Raw genomic sequence first — 19070 nt, 5'->3', positions numbered from 1 at the left:
GGATCAGCAGTACCTTGATTAACTTGTGGATAGTATGCCACAACGACTAAAGGCATGCAGCGATGCAAGAGGACGTGCTACTGGATATTAGAGGTACCAGTGTGTACAGCAATCTGGACCACCGCTTCTGAAGGTCTCGCTGTATTGTGGTACAACATGCAATGTGTGGTTTTCATGAGCAACAAAAAGGGCAGAAATGATGTTTCTGTTGATCTCTATTCCACTTTTCCGTACAGGTTATGGAACTCCCGGAACCGTGGTGATTCAAACGTTTTGTTGATGTGTGTAGATTGGAAGAACGAAAAAGCCTCCTTGTATTAAAAACTCCAATACTAGATATAGCAGCATGTAAGTTCCTTTGTTCGTGATTTGGGAACGCTGTTGTACTGAGCGTATTTGGCCGTGGTGACAAACATTTTATAGTCTGTTTTTCGCTTGCTTTCTTAGGAGCAACAAGCAGTAGTACATTTTACTTCAGTTCAGTTATTTTCGACGTGAATCTTTTGACTCCAGTGCATCACGATTGAAAGAAAAGGCAAGATTAGAAACTTAAAGACTATTGGGCTAAGAATTATAGGAACCTTGTATGTAACAAACAAAGAGACTTCTTGTGCTCAGAAAGAACCACCCCAACGTGCCGTAAGATGAAATCACCATAATTTAACTGCGTCTTGTGCAGCATAATGAAATCAAACAAAATTTCGTGTAATTTCTGAGTTCAAACTGCATACTCTTCCCATCCTACGAAATATTCCTCCCCTTATTGACCAATAAATTAAGTGCTGAAAGAAAGAAGCAGCTATTAGTCATGTTCGATTATCTTAAAATGAAATACAAGGAATTTTATTTCTCGTTGTGTCAGTGATGTCAATGTTGTATTTCTTGTTATTGTTCAGAAATAAGTGAGGTTATCCGTGTACATTAAGTAATTCCTTGGGGGTGAAGCATGGCAATTACATCTTGCCTAGTTATTAATTTACATCTTTTAATTATAAAATTATAACACTTTTGCTACACTTTTTGTGTTAGAAGTTACAAATGAGGCCGGACGCAGTGGGTGAGCGGTTCTAGGCGCTTCAGTCTGGACCCGCGCAACGGCTACGGTCGCAGGTTCGAATCCTGCCTCGGGTATGGATGTGTGTGATGTCCTTAGGGTAGTTAGGTGTAAATAGTTCTAAGTTCTAGAGGACTGATGACCTCAGATGTTAAGTCCCATAGTGCTCAGAGCCATTTGCACCAATACAAATGAGATTAATCTATCATAATTTGCATCCCTTCAATTAAAATGGTTTTTAATGGGAATCTTTCATGCTTTCTTCCTGTTTTCTTAAAATTTGAAATTTCGCACTTTCAGCGTATCCCATTCCCAGCCGAATATTTCTGATCACTAGACTATTCGCAAATAACTTGGTTTAAATTACTGAATTCCCGCTGTATGTCCACCAGATGACCAGTTGTGACGCTATTGATGATGACCCATCCGTGATGTTGGAACTTTAAGCTCGGCTCAAAGTGTTCTTCAGGGGAGTATATTATGTGTCTGCAGCGGGTTTGTTACGTCCCTTCATTTTTGTGTCCATAATCAGACATCGATACAGTTAAAATTCGAAATCGTCCTGTAGTGGACAGTGTTGCATTTTACAGACAATATATTCCTAAATAATTTTCTACGTGTTTGCGGTGAAGAGGAAATTTTGTATAGTCGTGTTGGTCATTCTTTGTACCATGTTCAGCAAGTTGAAGGTCAACGAGGTAAAAATAAAAAGAACAGTAGTTGTATACACTCAGACTATAAAGCTGTATTAAAGAAATTTATTACAACTATGTCACTTCGAAGAACTTGGCTCATGTCAGTGACATTACATTATAGTTAGAGGATCAAATATTACATCTATTGGTATTCACCAAATTTTGTCCACTCATTGATCCTTTTTCTTGTGGAGCAAACTTATGAGACTCAAGCCTATAAACTATAGCGAATAAATAAAGAGGTGACATTTAGGGAATGATGTCGCAGCTGCAGGCGAGGCCGCCGTCCCCCTGCTTGCAGAGCACGTGGCACAGCGCCTCCCAGTCCTCCTCCGTCTCCGCCATCTCAAACGTCGTCATTGACTTCGCCATTGTTCTCAGCATGGTGTCTTGTTTCTTACATTCGCTACAGCCATAAACCTGAAACATTTCAACAGTCACATTTCTAATCTACGTGAAATTTCTTGAGAATTAATTAGTAAGCAATTGTAAGAATGGAGTTAAAAAAGCACTGTACAAAAGAGTAGCTTAAAATTAAACGAAGAAAAAACTGACCAACTTCGAAAAAAATTTGTATTTTGTATCAAATGTTACGGTGAACTTTTCCCATTATTTTTCTGCGAAAATCCGAGCTTTCGATATGTTTACCACTGTCTTCGTCGAGTAGGCAACTGACTGTCAAAGAAGTAACTGAATCACACAGATGTAAATTAACCCTAGAACGCCCAAGCCTTTTTTTCTAACTTGGATGCCTACAGGGGGGGGGGGGGGGGGGGGAGGTTCGGCGAGCCCAAAGGTATTAAATAAGTTTACTGACGAAAAATTACAACTTTAGAAATGGTTTATGTATTTTAACTAAGGCATCGGTTTATAAATGTTGTTAATTGTTATAAATATTGGATTGAGTGAATAAAATATTGACATATTACAATACAAAATATAGATGTGTTCATATACATTAGACTACTCTGAGTCCTCAACTTCAAGGCAAGAGACATACTTCACAATTTTTTCTGAATGTGTCTTACACACATGTTTATGACACTGTCCGCAATACTGTTTTTGTTTACTTAGATTGTTGTACTTCTGCATCTTTGTTTTAGCTTCTCTTACACAAATATGGCACCGACCTTTCCCTGCAGAGGCTGACGTGCTTCTGTTGTCACTTCTTTGATTTTCTTTTGTACAATACTCTCCATTGATTGAACAATTTGGTTAGATAACCCTCTTGCATTGGCACTTTTTTCTTCTACCTGCAATTTCACTAGTTCCATCCCAGCTTGCAGAAGATAAAGTTTCCGTTTGTTGTGTTTCTTTTCATTCCATCTTGGATGTTGCTGGATGAATATGGTGGTTGTATTGATAACACAAATGCCGATGAGAGAGTAAAATACAGATAGAGGCCATCTCTTTGTTCCCCTCTTGCAGCCATTTAATGGCTGGCTCTGAGCACTATGGGGCCTAACATCTATGGTCATCAGTCCCCTAGAACTTAGAACTACTTAAACCTAACTAACCTAAGGACATTACACAACACCCAGTCATCACGAGACAGAGAAAATCCCTGACCCCGCCGGGAACGCCATTTGATCAATGGTATTAATTCCACCTTTAGTGGAATTATAATATGCATTTATCTCGGGTTTATTCTTCTCTCCTCCAACAGTGCCTTTATCTTAGTGCATTGTTGACAACATCAGTAAGTTTTTACTTTGTTTACACAGTAGTGGAAACCTATCATTCACTTTGTTGGAAACATCACGGATTGCTTTGAACTTCTCTGGTTCCCTTCTTAGCTGGCGGGTACTTTTGTCATCAAACCTTATGATTGCAATAAGTTCCTTGAAACGTTCTCTTGTCATAATACCCTTGTAAAATGGCCGACCCATTAGGTCTAACCAAAGATCGTGTACACTGACAGAATTGTCCTTATTTGCCCCCATAAGTATCAGGATTCCTATAAAGGCATACAATTCTTTCTCATTAGTCAAAATAACATTTCGCCTAACTGCCTCTTCATTTGAATGTTTTACTATAACATCCATGATGTCAGGCGTAAGAAGTAACTTCAAGGCTTCTCCAGGTGAATGGCAAACACCAGCTGGAGTTACTCCTGCCTGCTCTCTTACTATATTAGAAACAGACCTCCGAGGAATTCTAGGCTATGTGGTTACGTACCTTCTTCCAGACTTGGCCACAATAACATCCTGATGGTCACTGCCTGAAGCGGCGCTATCTTCATCGTCTCTAACATCCACATCATTTTCCCGATCTGAATCATACTCCATAACACCATCCTCATATTCACTTCCACTCCCCGAGTCAGAATCTTCATCTAAAATTTCATTAAGAACTCTTTCTAAAGACGAGTCACGTATTCTTTTAGTCATTTCTAAGTCTGGGTGTGAACAGTAGGGAAATGCACTAACTCACTGCAAGTTTACAAGATGAACAACAGCTGACTGACATCAACAATTACTTCCTCTGAAAGTAAACCGATTGTTGTGAATATCAAGAATACCAACCAACAAGAAACTAACTTGCATTGTTGTAGAGATGAGAAATACGAAATCCTACTAAGGGAAATTTTTTATAGCATGGAAGCCTAAGGGGGGGGGGGAGGGAGGGGTTTTTTCGACCCATAATAAGTTTATTTATTTTTTCTTTCAAAGCAGGAATTTTATAGAAAATATATTGACACTAACGTTTCATAAAATAGCCAACAAACAATAACTCAAAGGGAATGTGTAGTATGAAAGTTACTTGGGCAAAAGTAGGGGACATACAAAAATTGTGGGTTCAATGAACCCCCCCCCCCCTCTTAGGCGTCCTAGGGTTAAGTAGTAATAGCCGCTGCGAACAGAGAATACGTTGGTGCCAACGATGAAAAGTGATCCAAAGCGGTTTTGTTGCCATCACTGGGACATATCTTGTCAGTCCAAAAAATTTCGGGATTGGATCAATAAAAATAGACAAAAGTTAAAATGCTGGTTTTAATGTTTCAGGTGTTATTCCAGTTTTGAATTTATTATCTGTTTGTTAGTAGAACTCACAGATAATAAGTTCCCATAGCTTCATTGATGAAATCGTATCCGAAGTGCCTGAAAAATAATTAAATGTGTGACGCAATCTTGCTGCCACGCCCATTGTTTGAAGCAAAAATTCAGTACTGGCTCGGTTTACAACGATTCCGTGGACTACTTTTAAGCAAACCTGCGCAGGATACATCTAGAAGGCTGTGAATCCTAAACTTCTAAACACGTGTTTTCATACAAATGAGCCTCTAAATTCACTCACATGGAAACGGTGCCCTAAAAACACGTTTTCATCTGCTACGGTTGCAGAAGTGCAACATATGATGCAGTTCTTGTATTTAATGAAGGGAATATAGGGAGGATAAAGATATCAGAGACACTTGCTTTAAGGTAGCTAATTTTACTCAAGACATATTGGGAGAAATAGATTTGCATCGTTTCTACGCAGCTGAAAAGTCATTGAAGACCTGGCAAAGGAAAGAAGGTAGAAAACAAGAAACCAGAAGAGAAGCCTTGAAGGGAAAGAGGACACTGAGTAAAAATCTGGGGCCTTCTGAGGAGGCGACACAATAAAAAATGTTAGATTGAACTTTAAATTGCATTCCCTGAAAGCTATGGTTTCTGAAGTTTATGTACCTTTTACTCAGAATCAAAATGGTTCAAATGGCTCTGAGCACTATGGGACTCAACATCTTAGGTCATAAGTCCCCTAGAACTTAGAACTACTTAAACCTAACTAACCTAAGGACATCACATACACCCATGCCCGAGGCAGGATTCGAACCTGCGACCGTAGCAGTCCCGCGGTTCCGGACTGCAGCGCCAGAACCGCTAGACCACCGCGGCCGGCTTACTCAGAATCTATGAAGGCTATAATTACGAAATTTTGTGCACTTATTTCTATAAACCCAATAAACGTTGTTTCAAGAGTAAATTTTGAAATTATGAGTCTAAGCTGAGACATGGGCGAAGTGCTTGGAAATTTGAATGCGTTTTATATTACACTCACAGAATTATAATTAAAAATTATTAAAACTGTCCTATTGGATATAGTCAACAACCTCTTGGAAGATCTCACTATATGCAAAGAGATTAAACAGAGAAAATTCGTAGAAATGTCTTGAATAGTTTCTGAGAAAAAGATACATATATTATTTTCTGAAAATAAAATTTTTATATTACATAAAAAGTTAAATATATACAGGGTGTTACAAAAAGGTACGGCCAAACTTTCAGGAAACATTCCTCACACACAAAGAAAGAAAATATGTTATGTGGACATGTGTCCGGAAACGCTTACTTTCCATGTTAGAGCTCATTTTATTACTTCTCTTCAAATCACATTAATCATGGAATGGAAACACACAGCAACAGAACGTACCAGCGTGACTTCAAACACTTTGTTACAGGAAATGTTCAAAATGTCCTCCGTTAGCGAGGATACATGCATCCACCCTCCGTCGCATGGAATCCCTGATGCGCTGATGCAGCCCTGGAGAATGGCGGGTTGTATCACAGCCGTCCACAATACGAGCATGAAGAGTGTCTACATTTGGTACCGGGGTTGCGTAGACAAGAGCTTTCAAATGCCCCCATAAATGAAAGTCAAGAGTGTTGAGGTCAGGAGAGCGTGGAGGCCATGGAATTGGTCCGCCTCTACCAATCCATCGGTCACCGGATCTGTTGTTGAGAAGCGTACAAACACTTCGACTGAAATGTGCAGGAGCTCCATCGCGCATGAACCACATGTTGCGTCGTACTTCTAAAGGCACATGCTCTAGCAGCACAGGTAGAGTATCCCGTATGGTCCGCAGCTCGTGGTCGTGCGGTAGCGTTCTCGCTTCCCGCGCCCGGGTTCCCGGGTTCGATTCCCGGCGGGGTCAAGGATTATCTCTGCCTCGTGATGACTGGGTGTTGTGTGATGTCCTTAGGTTAGTTAGGTTTAAGTAGTTCTAAGTTCTAGGGGACTGTTGACCATAGCTGTTAAGTCCCATAGTGCTCAGAGCCATTTGAACCATTTTTTTTATCCCGTATGAAATCATGATAACGTGCTCCATTGAGCGTAAGTGGACGAAACTAAAATGAGCTCTAACATGGAAATTAAGCGTTTCTGGACACATGTCCACATAACATCTTTTCTTTATTTGTGTGTGAGGAATGTTTCCTGAAAGTTTGGCCGTACCTTTTTGTAACACCCTGTATAATCAAGGAACTTAACAGTAAATGTGTTAAATTCATGTTACAAATCTTACAAAGTTTCATTTCTGTATCTTCAAAATTGTGGATTTAGTGCTTCCTTTAAGAGGAGTGTGTTTTCCTTAACGTCCCCCCGGCGCTCGCGCGTCAGGTTGGCTTGAATGTCTATTACGTCGTCAAAGCGTTGACCCTTCATTACAAGTTCTTTACTTACTCATTTTAGATAGGTACGTACTGACAACACCATGTCTCAACATCTGTGATTTTTTTTTTTTTCAGAAAAGGATTGTCCGATTTTTGCATTTCAATCTAGTGTCGGCAGACGTCCTCACATGTCTCTTTGTGTTTGGGAGTCAAGGCCTGAGGGACAAACTTTGCACACGCTTTTCTCTTCTTCAGAACATTCTGAGTACTGTCTTGACCACATAATTTATGGACAGATGGTGCCCCATTGGAATGTGTGACACAATGACGCTGACATACTAGGGCTGCACGTGCAAATGTCTGCTGAGTGATCGATTGCACGTATGTTGCCTACAGTTGTTAGTTCAAGCTGCGACCGTATTACTGCGCTGACGTCGCTTAAACGCAAGAAGTAAAACTAGTCTCGAAACTTTTATGACGAACGGTGTACTGTGCTCCTAGAAGTCGCTTGGTATCAAGTGCTCGCTTTCAGGCGCTGCTCAATGCGTAGCCCGTATCTCTGTTAATACTGTTGACACACATTCTATCATGCCGCAGCCTCTTCGATGACGAGTGCCAATAGTTCGAAGCGTGCCCCAGAAAAAGTGTCTGCTCGAACAAGATTCTGTGCGTATTCGTAATGCTGTGCTCTGTAGTAACAAATTTTTTTACATTTCTGTACTCGATGTGCTGCCAGTGTTCGTAGTGCGCTGGGAATCGGCTCAACTGATACGTTCACATGGAACACTTCGAACTCTAAGGCCACGAATATTTGTCAAAGGATGCTGAGCTACTTTTGAAAAATAGGCTGCTGCTGAAAATAGTTTTACGAACAAGCACAAGGTAACGTTCGGGGAGACACGCATTCTAGCCCACGCTCCAAACTACTGAGACTCAAATCATCAAAGAAGTTAAGGTTCAAATGGCTCTGAGCACTATGGGACTAAACTTCTGAGGTCATCAGTCCCCTAGAACTTAGAACTACTTAAACCTAACTAACCTATGGACATCACACACAGCCGTGCCTGAGGCACGATTCGAACCTGCGACCGTAGCAGTCGCACGGTTCCATACTGAAGCGCCTAGAACCGCTCGGCCACAACGGCCGGCAAAGGGGCTAAGGAAATTATTACGTGCATCAAGATGTTTAATATTAATACGACATATGCAGTCAGCAATATGTAGAAGTGAGAACTTAATACTGAGACACTACCTAGGAGATCATCCCTTATCTATATTGTGATGGAAACAAAAGACGCAGCGAACGACGTTTCATCATTGGTGGCAATGCAATCACTGGTTACAGTGCGTAGTACTACACATGTACGCTTCCGTTACTTATTTGTCAGTCAGTTGCTTTCCCGATGATGATAATGGTGGACACTATTGAATGCTTGAATTTTTGTGCAGAATTAACGCAAAAAGTACCATTTAATACAACAACTCTGTCATGAAATGCTCCATGAGTATATTAAATTAAGTATTAAATCAAAATTATTTCTTTTACTCTCTGTTTTGTGGAAAAAGGAGTGAATAGTGAGAAATTCTACGCACTATCTACATTAATTATTGAAACTGAAGTGTAATTCCGTAATAACGTTCAAGAAACATGCATCCTAAGCAAAGATGATAACTGCATCGACAAAATGGGATGGAGTGTTCGAAGAATCCAAAAATTACAATTAAAAATCAGAATGTTGTGCATAAATACACAAAGCATCTGATGTCTGGAAAGTGATGCTTGCTAAAACGTCTGGTAGAAGCAATGGGAATGAAAAACAATTGTTGATGACAATTAAGACACGTCAGCTCTGGTAAATTATCACAAGTGTTATCTGCACTGTTCCTCCCGAGGCAATACAAAACACCGAATTTTCAAATTGAAATTACTTGGGTAGTTGCTGACGTTAAACAATATCCTGGATTTAAAGAGTGGTGAAATTTTGAAGAAATGTTTTGTAACGTAGCTGTGAAAGCAAGTTTAGCTGCCCAATAAGTGTGCCGTGATACGCCTCATAAAAATTTTCTGGCCTTATGACAACATACACTTATGAATACTTGAATTATAGACAGTTGCTATGTTAGAGAGAAGAAGCTTCTTCCCTCACGGTGAATGGATTAGTCTCACTTGTCAAGCGACTGAGATGTCTGCACGGTGGTCGAGTTCAGAAGAGGCAGGACGAGCGATATGAGCCCATTAGTTGGCGATCAAATCATGGTTGCCCTGGACGGGGGTGCATGCTTTGGACTGTTCGGGAGCCATTCTTCTTGAGTGTACTGGGGGTACTTCGATTCGGGAAAAACTGACGCCCATAGTCACCTTTCGTGATCAACAGCTCGTTGATAATGAAGTTTCGCCGCCGACTATCACTGATCATTTCAGCGGATTGACGGGACACATTTGCCGCGCGGAGTGGCCACGCGGTTAGAGGCGCCATGTCACTGGCTGCGCGGACCCTCCCTCCGTAGGTTCGAGTCCTCCCTCGGGCATGGGTGTGTGTGTTGTTCTTAGCATAAGTTAGTTTAAATAGTGTGTAAGTATAGGGACCGATGACCTCAGCAGTTCCGTCCCTTAGAAATTCACACACATTTAGCGGGACACATTGCAGCATATTACCCCCAATTCAGCGCTGGATGCCAACAACCTGTGAGCAGCTAAATGATCGAGAAACACTTTCCCCTTATGACGTACAGAAGTCACAGCCCCATCATTATACATAGGCTCTCCGCATGTCACTGAGCACAGAGGTTAAAATTGACTGTGGGACACGAAGAGTGCAATCCCGAAGCATGGAGAAAGTTCTCCTATACGGATGAATCACGGTTCAAACCGATGACAGGCTACGGGTACATCGGAAACCGCATGATGTGATGCCTGCTTACTGGTTAGGCTGCTTATTGTTAGACTGGTGACAAAACGAGGTGACGCAGTGGATAAGACAATGTATTCGCATTCAAGAGGAGTTGTTTCATATCCCCATCAAGTCTTACCGGGCTATGTTTGCATAGTTTCTCTCTATTAAAGTGAATCCTGGAATGGTTTGTTTTAAACGGCCGATTTCCTTCTCCATTCTTGTTTCATTCAAGCTTGTGGTCCGTCCTTTATCAACTCATCATCGAAAAGACGCTAAACCTTGACATTCTTCCCTTTCTTCAGCAATCTGCGGAGGAGGAATTCTCGCGTGGAAGATGCTTACCTGGGAAGTTATGGGATACCTACTGACCTGCTACCGTCTCTTGCAAGCGGGCGGTGCAGAGACGTATTGTCCGATCAAGTGCAAGCGTTTGTTCGCCTTCAGCAACTGACCCATACATTTAACAAAACAGTGTATCGTTCCATAACTCCGGAACTGTGTTAGAATGGGTTGAGGAATCCACTACGAATCTAAAACCGCTTGTGTGACCTCGTGATTATCACGAACAAAAAAATGGTTCAAATGGCTCTGAGCACTATGGGACTTAACTTCTGAGGTCATGAGTCCCCTAGAACTTAGAACTACTTGAACCTAACTAACCTAAGGACACCACACACGTCCATGCCCGAGGCAGGATTCGAACCTGCGACCGCAGCGGTCTCGCGGTTCCAGGCTGTAGCGCCTAGAACCACGCGGCCACTCCGGCCGGCTATCACGAACAAACACAACACTTCAATACTAATTCTAGACTGGTAGTATGATTCCTGGTTTCACGAATGTATGAATCGATTCTTTTTATGTTGTGTCCTACATAACAGTCGGAGGCGAAAGAAGAATTGACCGGGACTTCAGAGATGCTAATCACTATAGCATATCGCTGCCGACCCTCATTCTCCGGGTAATGTGGTGTGATCCCATAACTGAATTCCAGGAACAAAGGAGCGTAAAGCAGATGTAGCAGAAGAGCATTTGTAGACCTATCGTCACGGGACGAAACCACTGTATACTGTGCTCCTGTCGGTGAGGTAGAATTAGACTTGCTTTTCCTGACTGTATCGGTATGCGGTAGTTTGTGGACTATCTAGGCTTCTTGGCTCTAACTCATGTATATCAACAATCAATAAATGTATTATGACTCGATTTCATTGAAACTTTCTATTTCTCTTCCTGATGTTTAACCATGTATCAATATTCAGATAAATAAATTCTCTCAGATACCATATTAAAACAGCGGAAGTATCCGTACGTATAAAGGAAGGGAAGATTGGTGTTAGAATATGGTGATGCATTGCCACAAGAGTAACGCCGTTATCAGCACAATACTAGGTGACTTTGTCATTTAGTGACGTGGCACATTTCATAATTCCTAATGTACCTTTTACATTATTACTAACTTTTGCCACGAAAATGTAGAAAGCGTTGAAGTCAAAAAATCGTAGAGATCAGTTGGAGTAAACGTGTGGCGTAGCTTGGAAGTCGTAGGCACTGAGATAAGTACTCATGGACACTTACGTTGTAAAAGCTAGAGGAGGTGTGTTAGATTAATATCCATATCGCTGATTTAACACTTTTATTCGTAAAAAAAGGTTGCGTAAAACTTGCACTGAGGTGACAAAAGTCATGGGATGGCGATATGCACATATACAGGTGGCGGTAATGTTGTATACACAATGTACAAAAGGGCAATATATTGGCAGAACTATAGTTTGCGTTCGGGTGATTCACGTGAAAAGGTTTCCGACGTGATTACGGGAGCAGACTTTGAACGCGGAATGGTAACTGGATTTAGACGCTTGGGACATTCCATTTCGGACATCATTAGGGAATTCAATATTCTGTGATCCTCAGTGTCAAGAGTGTGTTGAGAATACCAAATTTCAGACATTACCTCTCACCGCGGACAACGCAGTGGCCGACGGGATTCACTTAACGACCGAGAGCAGCGCCATTTGCGTAGAGTGGTCAGCGCCAACACACAAGCAACACTGCGTGAAATAACTGCAGAAATATATGTGAGACATACGACGTACGTATCCATTAGGACAGTGCAGCGAAATTTGCCATTAATGGGCTCTGGCAGCAGACGACCAGCGCGAGTGCCTTTGCTAACAGCTCGACATCGCCTGCAATGCCTCTCCTGGGCTCATGACCATTTCGATTAGACCTTAGAGTGGCACAGACCTCACGAACCCATGGATCCAGGTTGTTAACAAGTCATTGCGCAAACTCGTGGTGGCTTCGTAGTTGTGTGGGTTGTGTTTACATGGAATGTACTGGATCCTTTGGTCCACCTGAACCGATCATTGACTGGAAATGGTTAAGTTAGGTTACTTGGAGACCAATTACAGACATTCATGAACCTCATGTTCCCAAACAAAGATGGAATTTTTCTGGACGACAATGAGCCATGTTACCGGGACACAATAGATCGCGATTGGTTGGAGAACATTCTGGACAGTTCGTGCGAAAGATTTGGCCACACATATCGCCCGACATGAATCACACCGAATATTTATGGGACATAATCGATACCTCAGTTCGTCGCACTGGCAGCTCTTTCGCAATTATGGACTGCTATAAAGACAGCATGACTCAATCTTTCTGCAGGTGACTTCCAACGACTAATCGAGTCCATGCAACACCGAGCTGCTGCACTACGAAGGGTAAAAGGAGATCCGACACTGTATTAAAAGGTATCCCACGACTTTTGTCACCTCAGTGTAAAGCGGACCATTAAGGCAGACATCGTACTGGTTACAGTGTGGGGACTTGGTGAGCTGAATGAACTGACCGTGACATTCTGCAGCGAACAGAAGGCGTCACAGACGGCTGTCCAGTTGGCGGCGGGCCGCGGGAACTGCTGCCTGCAGCGACACAACGGATAGCCCAACCCGTTTTGGCAGAGCGTGGGACACACAGTGTTGCGCGGCTTGACGCCACTCTGCTTGTCCGTGGCCGTGAGCGTCAGGTTGGGCGGCACGGCAGCCTCGAAGAGAGAGACGCACGAGTCAGCGCCCAGCCCGTTGATGCACAGGTCTACGTACGTGCGGCGCTCGCTCAGCAGCTGCGGGGGCAGCGCCACTGCCGACAGCGCGCCCGCCGCCACCACCATGCATGTCAGCCTCAGTGCCGCCTGCATGCTCTGCAACAAACAGAAGTCATCACAGCTACACACTTCTGCATCTCCTGTGCAACCATCGTCGTCGTGGCAAATTGTTTGGTGTCCCCCGAAACATGTATACCCACAACATTCGTGAGTATTGCTCATCAGTCTGGGACCCACCCCGATAGCTGTGCATCTTAAATCGCCCTCTTCCGAGACGCGAAGTCGGGGCGGATCAGGCTCGAATCTGCTTGGTGGGTTAACGACGAGGCCCGGTTTGCGATGTGTGTGAAATCTTATAGGACTTAACTGCTAAGGCCATCAGTCCCTAAGCTTACACACTACTTAACCTAAATTATCCTAAGAACAAACACACACACCCATGCCCGAGGGAGGACTCGAACCTTCGCTGGGACCAGGCGCACAGTCCATGACAGCAGCGCCTTAGACCGCTCGGTGCCGACAAGCCTGGAAGTGGTTTACAGGCAGTCCCACACTAGGTGAATAACGAGCTTGTACCCACGTTACACCTTAGATAAACGATACACAAACATTAGAAAACTCTCTCAAACTTGCACATGGACTTTACACGCAGAAAGTTGGAGCACACTGATTGCGTCCTTGGGGAGGGGGCTGGAGGTGGTAGGAGGGGCAAATAGAAGATAGATGACCTTAAATCTTCTTGAACTGATAATCAGTATCAGTCTGAGACCCTTACCAGGTTAAATTAATAAGGGAGATAGACAAGATCCACCGGAGAACGAAACGTTTCGTCACGGAATCGCTTAGTTGGTGCCTGAGCGTTACGGAGATGCTCAACAAACTCCAGCGGCAGACGCTACGAGAGAAGTGTCATGAATCATGGAGAGGTTTACCATTGAGTTTCCAAGAGAGTCCGTTCCGGGGAGAGTCGGACAACATATTACTTCCACCCACATACGTCTCGCGTAATAACCATACCGAGAAAATTCGAGAAATTAGAGGTGGCAGGGGTAAAATACAGGGAGCGAAAGGCTATTTACAATTTGTACAGAAACCAGATGGCAGTTATAAGAGTCGAGGGGCACGAAAGGGAAGCAGTAGTTGGGATGGGAGTGAGACAGGCTTGTAGCCTATCCCCGATGTTATTCAATCTGTATATTGAACAAGCAGTAAAGGAAACAGAAGAAAAATTCGGAGCTGGAATTAAAATCCATAGAGAAGAAATAAAAACTTTGAGGTTCGCCGATGACATTGTAATTCTGTCAGAGACAGCAAAGGACCTGGAAGAGCAGCTGAACGGAATGGGCCGTGTCTTCAAAGGAGGATATGAGATGAACATCAACAACAGCAAAACGAGAATAATGGAATATAGTCGAATAAAATCGGGTGATGCTGCGGGAATTAGATTAGGAAATGAGACGCTTAAAGTGGTAAATGAGTTTTGCTATTTGGGGAGCAAAATACCTGATGATGGCCGAAGTAGAGACGATATAAAATGTAGACTGGCAATGGCAAGGAAAGCGTTTCTGAAGAACCGAAATTTGTTAACTTCGAATATAGATTTAAGGTTCAGGTAGTCATTTCTGAAAGTATTTGTATGGAGAGTAGCCATGTATGGAAGTGAAACGTGGACGATAAATAGTTTGGACAAGAAGAGAGTAGAAGCTTTCGAAATGTGGTGCTACAGAAGAATGCTGAAGATTAGATGAATAGATCACATGACTAATGAGGAGGTATTGAACAGAATTGGGGAGAAGAGGAGTTTGTGACACAACTTGACTAGAAGTAGGGATCGGTTGGTAGGACATATTCTGAGACATCAAGGGTTCACCAATTTAGTATTGGAGGGCAGCGTGGAGGGTAAAAATCGTAGAGGTAGACCAAGAGATGAATACACTAAACAGATTCAGAAGGATGTAGGTTGCACTAGGTACTGGGAGATGCAGAAGCTTGGACAGGATTGAGTAGCATGGAGAGCTGCATCAAACCAGTCTCTGGACTGAAGACCACAACAACAACAACAAAGGTTTCGTGACAATCATCTTTCCCATACGTCATTCACGAATGGAACAGGGAAGGGAGGTCAGTGAGTGGTGCGAGAAGTACCCTTCACCACGCACCATTAGCTGACTTGCGAAGGATAGACGAAGTGTAGACGGCGAGAACAGACTACTTGAGAAAACCTATGAAGTCCTTTCCCTTCTTAGTCTATGCCGTGGCATCTAAACCGAAGTTGTCAAGGAGTGTGTCGACGCGAGCCACTCTGAAAAAGGTATCGTCACCGACATTTAACTAGCGAGGGGAAAGTAGGTTATGACGTACGGATGATGATCATTCAACTATGCGCCCGTGTCCTGAGTTAAATGTTCCATATGAAGAGACAGACTGGGATGTTGTTGATAGAGATTCATTCATAGGAGGTGAACGTTAAACTTCTTCTATCCCCTTGCGATTATTCGTGTGTGCCACATCGGTACTTAACTTTTACCTGCTACAGGAGTATCAGGTGGCAGAAGACTGCATAATTGGCAGTGATGTAGGATATGGACGTCTAATTTTGCCTGAGAAGAAATTTATGGCACATTTGCACTAAAAAAAGGAATCAGTTGATAAGACACATCCTGATGCATCAAGAAAACTTCAGTTTGGTCACGGAGAGAAGTGGGTGCAATGGGGGAAGGCTCTAAAATTTGTAGAGGGTGACCAAAGCACGAATCCACTAAGCAGGTTCCAATGGGTGAGGCTGCAGTAGTTACGACAAGAAGAAGAAGTTTGCACAGGATAGACTAGCGAGGAATGAAGAAAACATTTTTTTTTTTTGTAACTCCGAGTATAAGATCAGATTAAAAATCCAAAGCATTTGTTTTAATTGCCGGTTAGTCATGCGCGCACCTTTAACCTACTTAAAGTTTGTATATTTGGAAAAAAATTAAAGTGGACTGTGATGGGCGTATCATCGCCAAATGGAGACACCGAAAAAGGTGGCGCAGTGACAAAACGCTACACTCATATTCTGGAGAAAGTCGGTTCAAACCCTCGTCCAACCATCCAGATTTCGGTTTTCCATGATTCCCCTAAATCGCTTAAGGCGAATGGTGGTATAGTTGCTTTGATAGGCTATGGACGATTTCCTTCCCGAAACTGAATCTATGCGTCGTCTCTAATGACATCGTAGTCGACGGGATGTTATACCCTAAGTCTCCTTCGATTGCGGCCATGAGTCACAACACGAGTCGCTGTTCGACTATCTTTCAGCAGAATAAATACTTTGCTTGTTTTCAGAAAGACAACACCAGTTAACTATTTTCAAACCAATAGAAATACCGTTACTGACAGGCTTATGAAGCCACTATGTTTGGCAATTATGCTATCTGAATTTGTGCTCTGAATCAGAGAAACAGCGGACATGATTTTGAGGTATTGCCTACCACTTTGCTAGAATTTCAAGACACGCTAAAGTAATACTCACTTGGGATGGAGTGTAAGAGATCATTTCTCAACCGTGGCTAGCTGATGCATTTTCAATAAACGACATGTGTGATGCCATGTCAAAATACCAAGCAGTATTTGTGTTGAAATTTTATTGGAGAATTTAATCTCAGCCGCCTTGAGAAATCGCAAGTACACGAAATTTGATGTAACTCGTGTCGTCGATGATATTAATATTTCTAGGAAAGCATTTGTGAGCTTTGAGCTTTCCCTAACCAACTTCTCAGATAAGGTCAATGCGGTTAATATTCAACGAATTTATGGAACTCAGATCGAGTGAAATTCATTATGATTATTCTTAAGCGATATTAAAATACACCTGTGACCAGTTTATTCACTATAAAATACCACGTCTGGAGAGAAGAAATGAATGAACCATGATGTGGTGGATCTGGCCACCAGTAACACTGAACCATACTTTAGTTTTATGTAACAATAACAGCAAACAGGAAAGCTCAAGCCACTGTCCTCTTAAGAGAGTAATCCCGCCAGCGACCTGTTTCTTATTTTTTATTTTTGTTTACACACATCAAAAAGAGTTTTGCATCACCTCGTTTCCGAGAGTTCCGGAACTTATACAGAAAATTGGAATAGAGATCAACATAAACATTATTTCCACCATTTTTCTTGCTCATGAAAACCACACATTGCATGCTGTACCACCATACAACGAGACATTCAGAAGTGTTCGTCCAGATTGCTGTATACACCGGTACCTATAATACCCATTAGCACATCCTCTTGAATTGATGCATGCCTGTATTCGTTGTGGCATACCATCTACAAGTTAATCAAGGCACTGTTGGTTCAGATTGTCCTACTCCTCGACGGAGATTCGGCGTAAATCCCTCAGAGAGGTTGGTGGGTCACGTCTTCCATGAACAGCCCTTTTCAATCTATTCCAGGAACGTTCGATAGGGTTCATGCCTGGAGAACATGCTGGTCACTCTAGTCGAGCGATGTCGTTATCCTGAAGGAAGCCATTCACAAGATGTGGACAGTGGGGGTGCGAATTGTCATCCATACCTCGCCAGTATGCTGCCGACGTCGTTGCACCATTGGTCGGAGTATGGAATTCACGTATCATACAGCCACTATGGCGCCATCCATGACCACCAGCGGCGTACGTCGGCCGACCACATAATGTCACTCCAAAACAGCAGGGAACCTCCACTTTGCTGCACTCCCTGGATAATGCGTCTAAGGCGTTCAGCCTGACTGGGTTGCCTCCAAACACGTCTCCAACGATTGTCTGGTTAAAGACATATGCGACACTCATCGATGAAGAGAACGTGATGCCAGACCTGAGCAGTCCATTCGGCATGTTGTTGGGGCCATCTGTACCGCGCTGCATGGTGTCGTGGTTGTAAAGATGGACCTCGCCATGGACGTCGGGAGTGAAGTTACGCTTCATGCAGCCTATTGCGCACAGCTTGAGTCGTAACACGACGTCCTGTGTCTGCATGAAAAGCATTATTCAACATGGTGGCGTTGCTGTCGGGGTTCCTCCGAGCCATAATCCATAGGTAGCGGTCATCCACTGCAGTAGTAGCCCTTGGGCGGCCTGAGCGAGGCATATCATCTACAGTACCTGTCTCTGTATCTCGTCCATGAGCCAGCAACATTGCTGTGGTTCACTCCGAGTCGTCTGGACACTTCGCTTGTTGATAGCCCTTTCTGACACAAAGTAACAATGCTGACGCGATCGAACCGCGGTATTGACCGTCTAGGCATGGTTGAACTACTACAAACAACACGAGCCGTGTACCTCCTTCGTGGTGGAATGACTGGAACTGATCGGCTGTCGGACTCCTTTCGTCTTTACATCTTTTGGCGGATTTAGTGACATCTCTGAACAGTCAAAGAGATTGTGTCTGTGATACAATATCCACAGTCAACGTCTGTCTTCATGAGTTATGTGGGCTGGGGTAATGCAAAACTTTTTTTGATGTGTGTATATCTTTCTGTGAAAGCTCTTATTTCCTTTATTTTCTTATGACGATCGTTTCTCCCACTGTTGGTCGGTGACAACAAAATGTTTTCGCTTTCGGAGGAGAAAGTTGGTGGCTGAAATTTCGTGAGAAGATTCTGTCGCAACGAGAAGCGCTTTGGTTTTGATGATGTCCATCACAAATCCTGTATCACGTCTGTGACACTCTCTACCCTCTTTCTTGATAACACAAAACGCGCTGCCCTTCTTTGACCTTTCTCGAAGTACTCCGTTAATCCTATCTAATAAGGATCCCCAATCGCGCAGTAGTAGTTCAATACAGAATGGACAAGCGTGGTATGGGCAGTCTCTTTAGTAAATTTCTTGCATCTTCTATGTGTTCTGCCAGTAAAAGTAGTCTTGGTTTGGCCTTCCCCGGAATTTTTCTATGTGTTCTGTCAAATTTAAGTTGTTCGTAAAAGTAATTA

General features: G+C 43.0%; 1 protein-coding gene across 1 annotated transcript in view; it reads right to left on the bottom strand.

Annotated features, from left to right (window-relative positions):
• Positions 1-1845: 1845 nt before the first annotated feature.
• LOC124556824 overlaps positions 1846-19070 on the bottom strand; it is a 329242-nt gene continuing 312017 nt past the window's right edge. The window contains exons 3-4 of the mRNA XM_047130838.1: positions 12870-13220; positions 1846-2169 (exon numbers count right to left, since the gene is read on the bottom strand). Coding sequence (XP_046986794.1) covers positions 1999-2169; positions 12870-13217 — 519 coding nt within the window. The 5' untranslated portion in view covers positions 13218-13220 and the 3' untranslated portion in view covers positions 1846-1998. The remainder of the gene's footprint in view (positions 2170-12869; positions 13221-19070) is intronic.

Source organism: Schistocerca americana, chromosome X (genome assembly GCF_021461395.2).
Source record: "Schistocerca americana isolate TAMUIC-IGC-003095 chromosome X, iqSchAmer2.1, whole genome shotgun sequence".
Lineage (NCBI taxonomy): Eukaryota > Metazoa > Arthropoda > Insecta > Orthoptera > Acrididae > Schistocerca > Schistocerca americana.
This window is presented reverse-complemented; position numbering and strand designations above follow the sequence as displayed.